We start from the raw sequence: 17,270 nt of genomic DNA, 5'->3' as shown, positions 1-17,270 counted from the left end.
GTTTATGAAGCTATAAATCAATATTCATCCACAATCGAATACTGCCAAAGATCTGGAGGATGTAGACTAATATCCCACAAAATATCACAACAATTCAATATAGACTTTTTGAGAAATGACTGATTAAATCATATTTTTTCAAACTATCTTAGTCATATGATATTGTCAAAATGACATTTATGCTATAACTTTTAAATCGTCTTTTAAAAATTTCACCCAAGACCATGTGTGTTTGTGTGTGTGTGCATGTGTGAGTTAAGAATGCTTTTGATATGTAAAATAACCAGTAGCCAATTAAATACGTTCAGTGCCTCACCAACCATGAACCTCAGCGCACGTCACTGTATTGGACTATATTTATTCTGGGTGATTAAGATGATTTTATATTTTAATATTTTTTACACAAACAAGTAAATCAATCATAAATGAGTCAGTTACCCTAAGTTCCTGATTCAGAATTCACAAATATTGTCTATCTCATCCCTGAAGACAGATGCACCTCTTCCTTCCTTGAGTCTGCTTCAGTGAGGGAGCCTCTGTTGGGCTTCCTGTCCTCTTGCCCTGGACTGACCTTGTATCGACCCACATTTTAGCTGCTGGCTGTTGTGCAGCTACACTATGGGATAAGATGTGTGTGTGTGAATGTATGTCCATGCACAGCTCATCTAGGATGGTGGGATGTAATCTTAGCCTTGGGCAGGATTGGGACTTGGCCCATTCAGGCGGAAAAGACAAGACACTGGAGCTGCAGGACAAGAGAGAGGGAAGTGGACCAGTAGAAGGAAGGTTAGCAAAGGAGACATTATTGGACAACAAGTAGTCGGGCTCTTTATTGAACTTGTTTTGCGGAAGAGAGTTGTCAGTCTATGTCATCTCGCTTCACCAGCCAGCTTTTACCTGAAGAAACATATCTTCTGCTCCACTCTTCTTCTCATCGTTCCTTACACGCTCCTTTTTCCCACCACTGCTCCTTTGTTCTTCGGCAGCTTCCTGCCCTTCAGAGGTTTTATAGAACACCTAAGCTCAGGAAAGCTTGCTAAATAAACCAGCAGTAAAGCAGTCAGTTCGAACACGCTTGAGTTCTGAGGCAAAGGTCATCTCCTGATCTCAATTGTGTGAGTGAGAGCACTGGAAGGAGGGCCTGCAGGCAACTTCCCAAGGGTCAGGAAGAGGCAGCATGCAATGCTTCAAAAAAAAGAAGAAAATAACAGACAGGATCAAATCTTTAAATCCCCAGGAAATGTCAACCACATTTGAGGAAATGTCACTAGAGACGAGCTACATTGGCAAACATGCACCACCATCGTGGCCAAAGTGATGTAGGGCAGCTGCTTCCTGTGGGCGATGACAGCTTCATCTCGTTTTCACAAATCTTAAAACACAACCTCGAAAGCCTCCAGGTAGATTGAGAGCTGATCAGTGACATTTTCCGATCAGTAAACATCTGCCTTATAGATCAGCTGATGTATGGATGCCATGAAGATGTGTGGGAATTTCTAAAACAACACTTTTGATTTCCAAGTACTTATTGAAAGATCCCACGTGAACACTCGACAAACTTTAGGGAAGGTCAAACAGGTCTGGTGATGTAGATCTGATCAATCACTTTCAGAAAAAGAACATCTTTTAAGTTCACTACATGCTACAACTACTCACTCTTATTGTTGATGTTGTTCACTCTGGTTTTAAAGAAAAAAATTTAATCTTGATGTATGTTAGATGCATCCATCATCTGTGACGAGCCAATCTCTTATCGACTCAAAGACAGACACAATCCAGAACTATTTTATGAACACGCTGTTAATGACACTTTACACCTTCACAAGCAGGAATTACAAAGTTAAGAGAAATACAAATATATATACTAAAGCTCAAATGTGTGAACTCCACCCTGTGATGCAGTTTATTTATGGATTTAAGCTCCGCATCATAACAAAACAAAAACAGGTCAGCATTTAAAACTTAAATATATTTTAATTATGTTTCAAGAGTCGACTCATTTTGATGTTTATTTTCTTGATTATTTTACTTTCCGAGTTGCTTTGTTCATATTTGTAAATCAATAAATGGAGTTGTTAATTAGTAAAGATAATATTTAATTCACTTTTTAAACTTTAGTCATTCAACAAGGTAGAATGCTTTGCTCTTCTCCATCGTGGGCTCAGCACTTAAAGGAAGGCTCACAAAGGTCATGTGCTGGATGTGTCGACCCACTTCACTGAATCTGATCACTTCATACAAACATTTATCATATCTACTGACCAGTGTGCTAGTGTGCTGTAACTATCCATATTCTGTCTCTAAGTGAAGAAAACTTTGTTTATTTATATCATTTCCAGCTCTGACAGACACCGAAGTCTGAATGAATTTCTCAAATGTTGCCATCAAAGTGCAGACTTTGAAGCAGTTTCCTCAGGACTGTTTCATTATTCACTTGCTGTTGAGTCTTGTTTTTTTGCATTAAAGCCATCATATTTCACAATATTTTACGTAGCAGAGATGATTTCATCCCCATTTTTCAAGTCTGGCTCTGTGATCTCATATGCTGTGCTGACATCATCCTGTGCTGCCATTGATCTTTCCTCACTCCTGCTGAGTAACTTATCGACGTCCTCAAGTGTATTTCCTGTCTGGAGCGTCAGCACTGTTTATGGATGGCCTGACTCCTGCTGTTACACACACTCTCGGCTCATCGATGCATCCTCTTGCCTTCTCATCCTCCTCTCTATCTTATGTGGACGGTGTTGCACTGCAAATGTTGCTCAGGGTTCAAGTATTGACCGCCCTGACTGTGATGTCCAAAGAGAGACAAAGGTGAAGTCCTTCTGAGTCTGTTTGAGACGACGTGTGTTTGATGGATGTGGGAGTATATCACTTCCTCGTCACCACTTGGGGATGTCACTTGGTCGGCCTGAGCATATGTGTGTTCCCGTTAATAACCAAAAAAAGACCAGAGAATCAGGTGATGCATGATGTCCACTGGTCTGTTGTTTATTTGCAGCATCCGCTCTGGATCCAGTCTTGCCTGGGGATCCGCTGAGTCTTCTGTTCTCAATGATGCTGTGTGTTATCTAGCCGCGAGGCTTGCGACATCTCGCATTATAGAGTCCTCTGTGATTAGACGAGATAAAACTTAACTTCAGAATTAACCTCAATTAGCAAAGCCCCTGTTGATCTCCCTCGCGTTTCTCCCTGACTGCACCAGTGCATCTTCCTCTTGTTCTTTCTTTATTACAACCACAGTTGATATTAGCTACATTTCAAACGGTACATATATTACAAGCGTTAACAATTTACAGTTTAAACAACACTTTACAGGAGAAGAGAAACATTTTCCAGTAAATAAGAAATTATTTTCCAATTTATTGTATACCTGGGCTACGTCAGGTATTTCAGCTAGTAACTACAGTATAATAATAGTTTTGACCATTTCTTTTTCTTAACAGGATGAGATGTGTTGCTGAATTTGATAATTGTTTTCCTTCATAATAAACTCTTTGCATTCCAAAAGGTTGCAGGTTCAATCCCAGCTCCAGACAAGCTTGTGTCGTTGTGTCCCTGAGCAAGACACTTCACCCTGATTGCACCTGATGGTGAACTTGGCACAAGTGTGCATGCCTGCTCACATCAGTATGTGTGAATGGTTGAATTTCCCCTCGTGGGACTAATAAGGGATTCTAAAAAAAATATTCCCCTTCATCTGCATTCATGTTGGGATGGATGGAAGTTTTTAGATTTCTATTTGATTCCGTCGAAAGCTTGAACAGATACATTTGATTTGTTTTTGGTGAGCTTTATTGATATTTAAATTAGATATTGACACAACTATACATGTTTAAATTTCTTAAGGTTGACATGAAATTACTTTGTGGGCCTTGAATGTCAGGTAAATCTAATGTTTTGTTTTATTTTTTATCAAAAAAGGGAAACATATTTAAAAGGTCTGTCTTTCAAATATTTATTTTAAAAACCTGCGTCATTATTGCATCATTTATTCATCGTTCACTAACTCTCACCTGAATCACATCATGTGATCAATGTTCACTCAAAGACAAAATATGATCGTTCAGCACTCCCATGATGCATTGCAACACTTGCTGAGCCAGAGCTCACAAGGGTTCCTGAATAACGTGGTTCTGTTGTGACTGCAGTGGACACCTCAGTGGAACAACACTTCCTGAGCTCCTGGTCACCGTTGGCAATGTTCAGTTGTTGAATTCCTGTGGCGATCAGGCTGACGGCCATAGCTGATCAGATATCCAACTGTATCCCACTGCTCTGTTTGGCTCCTCGGCTGGAAACCATCTGTGTTACCTTCAGTTGAGTTTGATGTAAACACAAACAAACGATTCGCACACAGAGTGAGAGAGCGCCGAGCTGCTTCCCCACTGAGTCCTGATCGGAAGTCGTTAGCAGAGCGTACTTTATTTTTAGCTGCTGTGTGCTTTGGAGGCCAAAAGTCCCATCAGTCTTTGTGGGCCTGCTTTGCTGCACAGCCCTGTCTCCAGCTGAGAGCCATGTATATTTCATAAGCTCAGGGTGCTTTTTGTCGAGCGATGCACTGTACCTCCTTCACTTGTCTCTCTGCAACTCGTCAATGGAGGAAGCGATCACAGCCTTTTTTAAACTCCTCTCCCTCTCCTCTCTGACAGTCACCCTCTGCTTCTTTCTCTCTGCTTTTCATGGTCGGATTGTCTTCCTCCTGAAGGCTCATCCCTCTTTCCTCTTTCAGTTGAGGACAGGAGCGGAGAAGAGCCGACTAGAGCTGTCAAGAGAAGTCATTCTCTTTCCTTTGATTCGCTCTGTCTGTCCTGTTCGGAGTCTGTGTAACTTCATGGCAGGGACACTTCTTCACCCACTGCTGGATTCTCTTGAGTTGTTTTTAGAGCTGAGATGTCTGTGCAGAGACAGTGGCTAGAATAGATCCATCTGCTGTCTCTCATTCTATGTTGATATGGTGTTTGATACATTCAAGACATTCAGGGTTTTGATGCTAACAAAATATTGATGACATTGTTGACTTGAAAATGAAACAAGCTCTGGAGAATTCTGCAAAGGTTGATAGAAGCAAAGGATGTCTGTGAAGCTTGTGAGGTTTTCTAATACAAACTTTATTAAAAATAAGTAACAATACAAAAACAAAACAACATTGACAAAGAGCACAACATATATATTAATCATGATGACATCATAACCAATAACATGGATAACAACAAGTACAGCAACGGACAATAAAAACTAAAAATGCATCATCATCGTCAACGATCAACATCATAAACGGACAAAACAAAATTACAAACTTCACTGAACTTTACAGAAATAATCATGTATCTCTGTGGACTTCAGTGGGACATGTTGGTCTACATTTGAATAGGTTTTGATTGGCTACGCAAAAATGAAAATTGAAATCCAAACTGCTACAAACACAGACACAGCTACCAGATAAAGAAAGAGGTTTAAAATGGATCTGAGAGTTAAAAACCTTGAGTCTATAACCAGGTCCACATATTCAATCCCAATGGTTCCAATCTAACACGGAACAAACTATAGATCATTTGTCATCAGTATAACACAACACTGTAAATAAGAAAAGATGCTAGTGAGCAATAACGGATATATGCTTCTAAAAAATGTTTAGATCACAAGACCACACTGTAACTGTCATCAGTACAAACATGGATTTGACATTTTTGTTTCGGATGAATTACAGATTTAACCCAAGCTCTTGTCTTGATTTTGCGATCAGAGGTAACTAATAGGTAAACTAACTGAGGTTTGTTGTTTAAACAGATAGTGGTTTATTAAAAAAAACTGTCCTTGCATGGCAAAAGTTTGCTTATTACTGCTTTCACAACTATTGTCTTGGTTCCACCTGACCTTGAACGTTTGCATGGATCTTTGATAGCTGCACTAGAAGTCTTTTGATGACATTCTTGCCACTGTGTTGACACGGAAGATGGTGCTGATGTTTTGATTTTTTGGTTTCCAGACTGCTGTGGCTGACGTGTCTCCTGTTGCCAGTGAAGAAGGGAAATCTGCTCCGGCGACTTTGCAACCTGCGGTGGAACCAGTCACATCTCAACCTTTGACCTCAGATACAGAGAAAGGTGAACCCCAATGTTCCAGTGAGTAAACTGGTGTATTTCATTTTCATTTGCAGTAAATTTTAGTTTTGGTATCACCTGTTTGGCTTTATCTTTGTGGTGTGCTGGCGTCTTTTTCCTATCATCTTTTTCCATCACTCACTCCCAGAACAACATGTTGCAGACAAAGTGAAACAATGCATTCATTTAATTTTCAAAAGTGAGTTTTAACTCAGCAGCTCACATATAATTGATATTATGAATTTTAGATGTGTACATTTACAGCTGTCAGCCAAGAGACAAAGATGAAGTGAAAGAAGAGCAGAATGGTTTGTTGACGATGCAGGAATGCCCGTAAAAAAAAGGAAAATGTCCTCCCTGTGTGTATGCCCAGAGGGAGACTATCACCATGTTGTGTAGTTCAGTGCGTTTATGTGGAAAGTGCTGCTGTCTCCTCTCATCAGTGTACATTCACTCTGGTGTCCAACTCCCCTCATTTAACATGTCCTGTTATTTTTTATGCAACACTCTAAAAAGAACAGACTCAAACTAATTCTTGGGCCACTGACTCTTTTCATCTCGCTTATCATTGATCGCCCTCCTCCCGCTCTACCAACCTCGCTCGCGCCCTATGCCTGGATGTCTTTCTGTTTTCTCTCCCAGGCTATTTCTGTTTAGCCGTGAGGGCCCCGCTGTCGCGAGCACACACTCCTCCTGAGCACACAGAATGCTTAAATACTTTCATGCACATACAATCTCCACCACAACTTGCTCACTAGCGTGCTCAAGCAACCATGACTAAAGGGGGCCACCATGATCACGCTCACACACACACAAGTCTGTTCGCGGTCCCTCCTGATCATCTGCTGTGGGTTGAGATCCAGGTTTTTCATGAGATATTTAGGGGCCCTCTGTCATCGCACTTACATGACATGACCCATTTCCTCCGCTCCGTTTCAAACTGTCGCACTGCAGACGCAAGCATTTTTCTCACAGAATAGATATGTTCATGCAATATTTAAATGAATGCTGCAGTTTGAGAGACAGTATATGTACGTGTCAGAGCTTGTATCATTCTTCTATTATAGCACTGGTGGTGCAGGACGCTCGGCATTTATGTTTTGCCTTTGTTGGCGGTAAAAGGTTTATCCCAACAAGCCAGTGTTCATATGTTTGTCATTAAGTACTTCTGGAATGCCCAAACACAGACCAGATTCACCTGCACATGAGTCCACACTTACTTTTCTCACTTCTATTGTTGGGTCAATGAAACAGATTATACGGTGAAGTCTACAGATCCTTTGAATCTGATGAACCCAGAGATGATGTTAAATCTTTGTGTATAAAGTACAATAACTCCTGAACTGGCTATGAAATACTATTATTTTTTTACACCTTCAGTTATGGGTTCGCTAAGAGGGAGTGAGACAAAACATATAATTAAACGTACAGGAGATGAAGTTTGTTATATTTATTATGTAAAATACTTAGTTTAAATGTTTCTTCAGATGTTGCTTATTCATGATGTAAAGTGCTTTCGTCCACGTATACTTGTGTAACACAGTGAATATTGAAGATGTAACGCTTTCACAATTCAGAGTCATAAAATCTGGATGGACTTATTTGACCTCGATGAACTTATCTGACCTGAGTATAATTATGGGCACATGGATAAGGGTTTAATTTAGCCTCAAAGAAATAGCATATCCAGTTGAGGTCAGAATATTTTGTTGAAAGTTAAGGTGGTTTAAATGATTGAACCAGCTTTGCCAACCGCTTGCCTGTCTAAGGAGAGTGGACGCGACATCTGATCGACGACAATTTGCTGGCAATAAAAGGTGTGAACGCATTCACTGAGCCGTTCAAACACAGGCTGTCACTCAAGTGGCCGCGGACATGACTAATCTGTGGTTTGGACGTAACGAAGCTTCTGCCGCTGGGATATCTTGAGAGGATGATTTGCAGGAGTGAAATGTTGAAGATATCTAGCCCGATGTCAATATGGTCCTCCTGCTGGAGTGACGCTGTGCAAACACGGGGGTGTGTGTTTAGGCATGTTGTGTCTCACAATATTGAAGATGGGATTGTCATGAAAGAGGCTGTGAGTGTGTTTTGATTGCGGTGGCACAGCTGGACTTGGCAGACATTTGTGTTTGGCTTCTGGCCAGACCAGCACAATTACTTCCATGAGATCACAGCGGAAGACAGGTTGGGAGGGAGAAGGTAAACTCTTCCGTTGGTTGAGGACGAGGATGGCTGGTTTTATGGTGAGAAAAGCAGTCCTTGTTCAAGCTGCTTGCTGCACGTTAATAATAGGAACACCCACATCCCTCATGTCAGAACAGGTGTGCTCTACAATCACCACTTTCGTCTGAAACAAAGAGACTCGAGAAGGAATAGTTTACAGCCAAATGTTGGTTTTGTGACAAGAAGTGAGAATATTGAGGGTAATCGCAGCAAAGGTCATAGAAGCAACATTCAAACATCAGGTTCAAGTAAATGACCAGCCTTGACTCTTGCAGCAGCAAACCGTGGTCATTGGCTCAAGGATACGATTTTAGAAATTTAAAGATGGGGAAAAAATCAAATCTGCTAGTGGTCAGTGGACTAAAGATGTGCAGGGACTGAAAAGAGAATATACTCTGTCACTGAGTGCATTTCTTGTCTCAGTCTCTGCTGTCCTCAGCTCTGCTGGCTGCAGGGTGGTCTAACTGATGTTGACAGTGACAAGATCGCTGCATTCCCAGCAGAGTTAGCATAGTGTGTGTAAATGTGTGATTAAAATGGCCCTGGAGGCCAAAGTAGTCTGAGTCTCCAGGCAGTGTAATGCTTGGTAAAACCCTGTGTGTATGTGCATGTGTATGTAATGTGTGTGAGTGTGTATGTGTGGGTCTCTTTGTGTCATTATTTTGGTAATGTTTTACATAGTGTACCACTCCATCATGCTTACGTGTACTGGCATTTACAAAAACACTGTTTTTTAAGTGACATCAAAGACGGCGGATAATGAGTCAAACCATTAGAGGAGCCAAGGTCTCACTCAGGCTCAGAGTTTGACAAAACATTTATTAGATTTTTGTTGTAGACATAATAACACATTTCTTTAACTGTAATGTAAAGGAAATATATTCTTTTGTGGATAATAACAATGTTCACAGATGTGTATTTTTCTAATCAAGTTTGTTACGTGGCTGTAAAAAAGTAAAGTAAAAGAACAAAAAGTATGTTTTTGTAAGCTCAGGGCTCAACATACCATTGATGCTTTACTTCTGAGGGCAAACGCTCTGAATGGATTCACTGGCTGTTTTTAATCCATCTACTTGTGTAATTCAGTAATGCCATGATCACAGGATCTTTGGAAAACGGAGGTCTGTTCTGCAGTGCGGCGCCAGTCCTGGCGGGCATGCGGGAAACAGTCGGGAGACAGTGGGTTTGGCGAAAAGCCACACTTATTAGCCACACACAGGGTGGGCACACGGTGCGGCCCTGACTTCATCATGTGTGTGTGTCGTTGCTGGTCTGTTTGTGTGTACGTGCGTGTTGAGATTCTCATGTGGTCACACTGACCTTATTGTTCAGTCACTTCTGGTTGATTTGCAACACATTCCTCTCTCCATATCCCTGAGAAACGGGCCGTTAAACTCTCTACTTTCTCCCCTCCACCACTCTCTCCTTCTTGAAGTCCCTGGATGGGTTTGATTTAGTAAGTGTGTTTTTTCCTGGGAAGGCAGGGAGCCAGGAAGGGAAGACTTGGGAAGAGACTTACAGATTCACGGCCAGTAGAGCAAGTCATTACTCACTTATAGCTCATCAGCAGATCCATCAGCGAGCTGGAGCGCTAATAGACATGAGATGTCGCTATTTAGTAGATAATAAACCTTTTTCCGTCTCCATTCCTCAATTATTCCCCCCTCACAGATGGCAAGAAACCATCAGTGTCATTGACATGGTTCTGAAAACGAGTAATAATCATGATAATGAAGTGGAAATAATGATTCATAGAAACCTAACTGATTCTCCCGGTGGAGTCAATGTGCCAAGAGTGTTTTGACTATGCAAGCTAAGATGTTATTTTCTTTGTACAAGTGAATCACTCCTTTGAAAATCTGTCATATTGTGCTGATACATTTTTCACTAAAAAATAATATATTGATGAGATTTTCACTTCTGGGTCATAAGATACTGTTTTAAATATTGTTGTTTTCTAAAGTTTAATGGGGACGACACAAACCAGTTTACACTTGATAGTCAAGAAAACGACATTTTAAACGTAAAAAGGTATTATGATTAATAACAGACTATGAATGTGATTCACTTGATTCATGGTCATGTGTTCGTTTCCCACAGATCCATTTGAGGAAGTCCTGATAATGAGCTCAGTCTTGTCTCGATGATGTATCTGAAGTTGTATCAGCTGATATGTGCCACGTGGTGTGAGGTCAAGTGTGAAGCAGGAAGGTCAGGTTACAACAGCAGCTGCAGAGAAACGACCACCTATAGTGAGTTACTGGAGGGACTCCAAGTCTGTGACCTCTGACCCCAGTCTGCAGACCTCAAGCTCTACTGCTTTCATCTCTTATATTATGTTTTCAACTTATGAAGCTAGCAGGACATTTCTATTTCCAGCTGTAGTGCTGTGTTTAAAATTCCCTTTTAGTTCCTGCTGTCTTCAGTGACACCTTTGTTTACTCGGCCCTCTTATCCAAACTAAATGATATTCTGACTTCTCTTCCTTCATTTCCTTCCTTCTCTTCTCCCCCTGACAACTTCGGGGCTGAGGCTAAGTGCATTGTGCTGTCTCGCTGCAGGTGCCGGTGTAATAAAGCGTGTCACTGGGAGGTTTGGGTCGCACTATCCTCTTGTTTCCTCCTTTTACTTTCCTTCAAGCTTCCTGTATCTCATCATATCTTCCTCCTCTCCTTCTGCTCTCTGTCATGTCTTTTCACCTCCAGGTCTTTCTCAGGTGGAGCTTTTTTTTTGGACAAAAATGATGAAGCAGAGTACACAACTGCTTTTTTCAAATAATAACTAGTGGCTTCAGTGTGTTTGTTGGTGAATTTATTTGATGTGGTTGTTTGCTAATAAAAATATAAGTCAATCTGTTCGGAATCTTTGTGCTTTGTTCACTTTCAGAACAATGTCACTAGATGTTAAGATTCAAATCTATAAAGGTGTGTTCAGAAACATTAAAGTGACTTACATTTTTGTGTAAATTCAAGTAAGATGGCGAGGGGTTTGACATCTGTAGCATTCAAATATAAACTAATCAGAAGTGATGGGTTGATAACACTTCATGAAGCTGTGTCAGTTCAGTAGGTGGAGACATTGCCTAAAAAATGATGGGAGAGCCCATCACTACCATTCAGAGCCGATTCATCTTTGACACAAGAGAGGAAGGATTCATCATCAACATTAAGTAAAATAGAAAGATTTCTTTTCTGTTTTTTGGCAACACATTAAAGTGACTTAAATGGAAAAAGATCTGTCTACAGATCTGTGTGTGTGTTTTAAATATTCATCAGTGTGAATTAAATGACTTAAATAACAACCTTAGATTTTCACTTGGGCCACTGGATGGCAGCACTGAGCGCAAACCCCTTCTCCTCCCTCATGTGCCATCCATTCACATGCATGCTGGCACTCACAGGCCTCTTTAGTCTGATCTCGCCCGGGCCTGTGTAGGGTGACAGGTTGCTGTGAATAATTCAGTCATGTCCATGTTAATGGCTGACAGCGAACATGGCCTTTAAAATGTTCTGTTGGGCCAATACTACTTTATTCTGTTTCACTCTCACTCTTCCTTTCTGTTTAGTCTCTTGTTGACTTGTTTGTCTTTAAATGCCCACAAGTTATTAAACCGACTCTGCACTTTTCATTTATATCTGAGATGAGAGTCTTAATAAAATGAAATCGGCAAATGATTCCATTAAAAAAAGCATCTCTTGTCTTCTCATGAATATTGGTTACTGCTTAGATGTGTAAACTCTAGCTTACATGAGCTTAACAATGACTCTGTTAGGGGTACGAAGGTATAAATCTTTGACATGTGCTCTACTCTAAATTAAAAAGCATATAAAACATGTCAAACTCAAGGCCTGGGGCCTAATCCAACATACCAAGGGATTGTTTTGTGATTGGCAAGAAAAAACTCAACTATACTAATCTTTCTTGACCAGATGTTGTGATATTATTCAAGTTATAGCAACAAATGCTTTACACGTAAATCCGCCTAGTGGACTTTGAGTAGGTAACATCCCAATAATATGTTGCAATGAATACATAATAGAACTGATTTTCTTTCCGTGCTGCTTTTCTCTGGACGTTGAGTGCATTGTTTTGTTCAATATTAATTATTTATTAATTAAATGTATTTTTGCCACATACTTGTGAGTTTCACCCTTAAATTTAGTTCTGATCATGGCTTTATTGTGTGTGAGTGTGTTTGTGATGACTCAGCACCATGAGTGCTACACTGGGCTTTGGTTTTCTCTTGTGTGGGATGTCAGGATGAGAGCGTCTCCTTTCTTTCAATTCAACCATGATGTCTGCGCTCAGTGTGTCTCACTGAGTCTTCTTTTGTGTTATCGCTAGTTCACGTGTCTCTGAGCTAGACCTGACTCCAGTCAGACCACCTCATAATGTAAGTTGTTTTCATTTTGAAAAAGCGCCTTTTCCTAGACCAGGTCTTCAGCAACCAATAATTTATTTAGAGAGTTTTTAAAACCACCTTGATTTTAATTCTTAAAAACATGCCACCTCTTCCAAAATCATCACACACTACCCACTAGTGAATAGGTCACATTCCTATAAAGTTGTTTGTAATTGGATTTTTTCTCTCATTACACTGCCCCCTAATGTTTAATTACGTTAGCCAAGGAGCTTATATTTTTGTAAGCTGTTAGCAAAATAACTAAAGTCTAGACGTTCATTGCTTAGTTTGAAATGTAAACTACCATTTTGATTTAGGAGCATTTTGAAAGAATCTTCTTTCACTTCTTTGCCTTCTAGGAGCTGCTGCCCACTTGTCCGACTTTGTTAACAACCAGCAAAAGAACAAGAAATAAGAAAACTTGATTCTAAATCTACTTTAATGTGACTGTAAAAAAAACATGATTTTGTTCATCCAAAACATTTTTGGGGTTGCTATGTTGTTAAAGCTTTGACAATCATAACAGACCATGCTGGTTTTAATTTCTGGCAACTTTTTTGTTCCAAGCTTTAGTTGCTGTAGAAGTGGTCTTGTTGATTTGATTGTATGCTATGATTTTTATTGATTTATATGATTCCTTGGCAGATGAATTTGCTGCCTAATGCTTTTTTAGCTCGTTCATTTGATATGGCAGGTTATATATTTCTTGATGCACCTTTGTATACTATTAAAATATCTCAAAAACAAATTCTTTGGTAGAAGCCGTAAAACCTCGTAAAACATATCGACACTATTGATGTTCTGAGAACATTTCACAAGACAACACAGGAGATTGAATATTACAAGTCTCCAGTGAGCCCAGGATAGCTGGGCCTCCTTCAGTGTCTTCAGCTCTGGTGTGGCTGATTATGGGCAAAGAAAGGAGATGCTTCTTCTTTCTCCTGGACTGCTCTTTTACAGTTTTCTTTTGAGTCGCCGTCTGTTTCATCAAAGTCGTTTTCTGTCTATTAAGTCCTCCTGTTGGCCACACATCTTCTGTACATCTCATCGCTCTGACACACTTCCTCTTCTCTTCATGCTCCAGTCTGCTGTTCTTTATTCCCTCTCGCTCTCCTCCGACGGAACACAAACACATCGCGAGCCCTTGAAGTGAGGTCAGGTTTGAGGCGTGCTGTTAATTAGCCGGCAGGAGTTGTTGCCGCGATGTGACGGTCGGGTGTAATTAATTAGGTGGCGAGCACAGTGGGAGGAAAACAGAGGAGAGACGGCGTGAGCCGGAGATATGCCGACTATCAGTCCTACTTTTATCCTCTGAACTCAGATGAGTTTCTCTAATGAGAAAAAATGAGATGCTCCCAACAAGGGAAGAAAGCATTTTGTCTTTCAAATGTTCTCCCTGCCTCCTCCTCTGCTCGACGTTCTGTCACCGCCTTGTTCTCCTTTCATGTGACTATCACATCCAGGCTATTGCTAGCAGGGTGCCACCGAGTCGGAGTCACCATTTATAAATCTCACGCAGCACAATGAGCATGCTGCCTCAGGGACGTGTCCTGACATACGCAAACTGTGCTGACAGCCACGCTGCACATTACAGCTGTGCGCTGACAACTTTGAGGAGAAGAAAAAAAAAAGCTGAGGGCAATGAGTATCACGGCGCTGTAACTGCTGCTGGTTCTGTACTGCTGCCGGTGATCTGTGGATGCGAGGCTTGAAACGAGAGGCGTACATCTCAGAACAGCCATGCTGAATGTGGGAGGGAAGGCAAGAGGAGCACAGACACTCACCGCTCTATTGATCCTCTTCTCAGTTCAACGCTGACTCCTTGACCTCACTCAAGTGTGTGTACGTCTGTGTCAACATCAGTGTGGGTTCAACGCCAGCTCGAGGTGTGTGTGTGTGTCGAGAGCCCAACAACAGAGTGATAGATTACAACAATGGTGGGAAACCTTGATAGGTGGCAAGAAAACCCTCAAACCTTTGTTTTATAGTACGGAAGGAGGGGTGGAGGGGAGGATTCACCTGTGGTAGAGGACAGTTATAAAGTGGTGTGTCGAGGTTTAAGTGGTTCTAATAGCTATTATTAATAACATGAAATATATAAATTGACCATCCGAGATTAGTGGAGTGAACTGAGTTGATACGTTAGGGAGCAGAGTTAGACTAGTTAAGGGAGAGTAGGTGGGGTGATGTTAAGGTAGGTAACTGTGAGGAATGACTAATAGGAAGTAGATACGAATGTATTTAAACTGGTATGTAGATATGTATCTATCTGGTAGCCAGGTAGGTTGTGAGGTTCAGTAGGAGATCTGTCTGTAAGTTGGTACATGGGTATTTAAAAAGTAGGTTATGGGACTTGTGTGGGGAGGAAGTTGGACAGTTTTCAATAGTTGGGTATGTGGGTGTTCAATGGAGAGGTCGATATTGAGACTAGTGTAGGCAGCTCAGCTCATAGGTCGGTGTTCATATGAGAGGTATGTTGGTAGGTGGGTGGTTGATAGGTAGGGAGGTTTTGGGACTGGTGTTGGCAGTGTTGATGGGTGTGGTTGAGAAGTACGTCAATAATTGGTGTTTGGTAGGAGCTAGGCTGGTTATGGGATTGACTTGTGGAGTAGAATAGGGATCTTCAAGAAAGTGAAAAATGAACCCACACATGACGGCACGAAGAAGTCCAACAACCATAAAACGGTCCCTAAAACGTCCCAGCAGACATCATGGAGTCAAGATTGTTGCCCTGACCTGAACTGCAAACATTATGTTTGAATGTTGGGTTTGTAGGTTTATTGAGATGCCACCTCGTGTCTGTTCTGAGGAGGCAACTGGAGTGACAAGTGTGTGAGTCTTTATGAGACTGACCAGGCAGCCCTTTCACCACCTTGTATATTTCAACGGAAACACATCACTTCATTCTTATTGTCCACACTTAAACTGTCTGCGTCTTATTTACAGTTCGGTAATGTCAGCACGGACCGACGCATGTTTACAACAACGTGTCAGACCTTTCAAACAGCCGGCAGTTTTCATAAATCCCTGTCGAGCAGCAGTCAGATTTTGGCCTCTCGTGTGTAAATCACCAGACGCAAAAACAAACGCACAAACCGGACTAATTTCATTCTCACAACACTCAGCATTACCTCACAGGCGAGCGTTACTCTCGGGCTGTAGATCTGTGTCTCGGTTATTTATGGTGGTATGCCATCACGTTAACTACCTGCTCTCACTTTTCCTCCCTCCGTCTCCATGTCCCAGCCTTCCTACGCCTCTTATTCCCTTCAACTATCATTTAGCTTTTACGAGATGTCCTCAAAGAAGCCGGGGGTGTTCAGCCCCTTAGCTCCCCCTGCAAGTATTGATATCCTCTCTGAGTCGAACACTGAGGAGGAACTGATGGCAGAAGTATGTGACATGAGGAGAGTGGAACTGGCGAGCGCTGATCAGCTGAGTTTGGCTATGTTTGGGATATTGTTGTTTTTATGAGACCAGCTCTGTTAGTATGCATGTAAAGAGCAGCAATGACAGGAAGGTTTGCTTCTTTATGTGTGTGTGTAGGAGATCAGAAATGAAAAAGTCAGGTGGAAGGTGGATGTTTTTGGGGCCTGTAGGAAACAAATGATCAGTGAGGTCCTTCAACCATGTTGAATTAAGTAGCAGGGTAGCTTACAAATATCCTTTTTTTCTTGCCAAAAACATGATGATGCAGCAATCAGTCCAAAACATGAGTCAATCAAAATAATCACCAGCCATGTTTGGAAGTCAAGTGAAAATAACAACGCACATGTGGGAATATGAACCACTCTTACATGCCACATTGATGATTTTGGAGAATGTTAATGTGTTAAGTGCACGACATGACGCCCCATCTCAAAAAGATTTGTTCTGCCTACGTGACCCCATACATTTCTAATATCAATGTGGTCACTCAAGGAGCGCGTCTGAGCGATGTGTGTAAACATCTGAAACATTACACATTTTTAAAGCATGTGTAATGAAAGCAGGGGACTTTAAATAGGACAGCATGATCCAGAAGGCATCAATGATGGTAGACAAAGATAGCAAGAATGCTAATGCAGCCATTTTTCAGGCTTGTCTCAAACAAAAACTTTTTTAATAAATATGATTCAACTTAACTAGAGATGACACATGACGAATGTTATCTGACAAACAACCTTCTGATGAGGCACACCCAAGATAAGATGGATGTTGTTGCGTCAGCATGTAGCAGCAGTTGGACCAGGCTAACCATCAAGACTTTAGTCACCTTCACCTTAATGGATGAGCCGAGGTTGAGTCATGCAAATGTTTCCACAAATAGTGTTACTTCTTCCTAAGACGTGTCAAATCGGTTCAATTAGTAAACATGTTTGCATGTGTGATTTTACACATACTTGTTTGCCTTCGCTTCAGTGTGTGTGTGTGTGTCTGTGTGTGTTCTCGCCCTGTGGGGATAAAGGAAAGGTTTGTTTGATTAATTAATGCTTTTAGACACGAATGTAAATGATCAAAGGAGCACATTTGCATTTGCTGTTTAATTATTCATGAGC

The 17,270-nt window shown here is 41.2% G+C and overlaps 1 protein-coding gene across 3 annotated transcripts in view; it reads left to right on the top strand.

Annotated features, from left to right (window-relative positions):
• gse1b (Gse1 coiled-coil protein b) overlaps positions 1 to 17,270 on the top strand; it is a 145,467-nt gene that overhangs the window by 38,698 nt on the left and 89,499 nt on the right. For 2 of the 3 annotated variants that reach the window (XM_087792919.1, XM_087792917.1), the window contains exon 2: positions 5,990 to 6,125. In XM_087792919.1, the coding sequence (XP_087649045.1) occupies positions 5,990 to 6,125 (136 nt within the window). The remainder of the gene's footprint in view (positions 1 to 5,989; positions 6,126 to 17,270) is intronic. The other variant, XM_087792918.1, reaches the window with a different exon arrangement.

The sequence above is a fragment of the Callionymus lyra genome, chromosome 6 (assembly GCF_982586985.1).
Source record: "Callionymus lyra chromosome 6, fCalLyr1.hap1.1, whole genome shotgun sequence".
NCBI lineage: Eukaryota > Metazoa > Chordata > Actinopteri > Syngnathiformes > Callionymidae > Callionymus > Callionymus lyra.
This window is presented reverse-complemented; position numbering and strand designations above follow the sequence as displayed.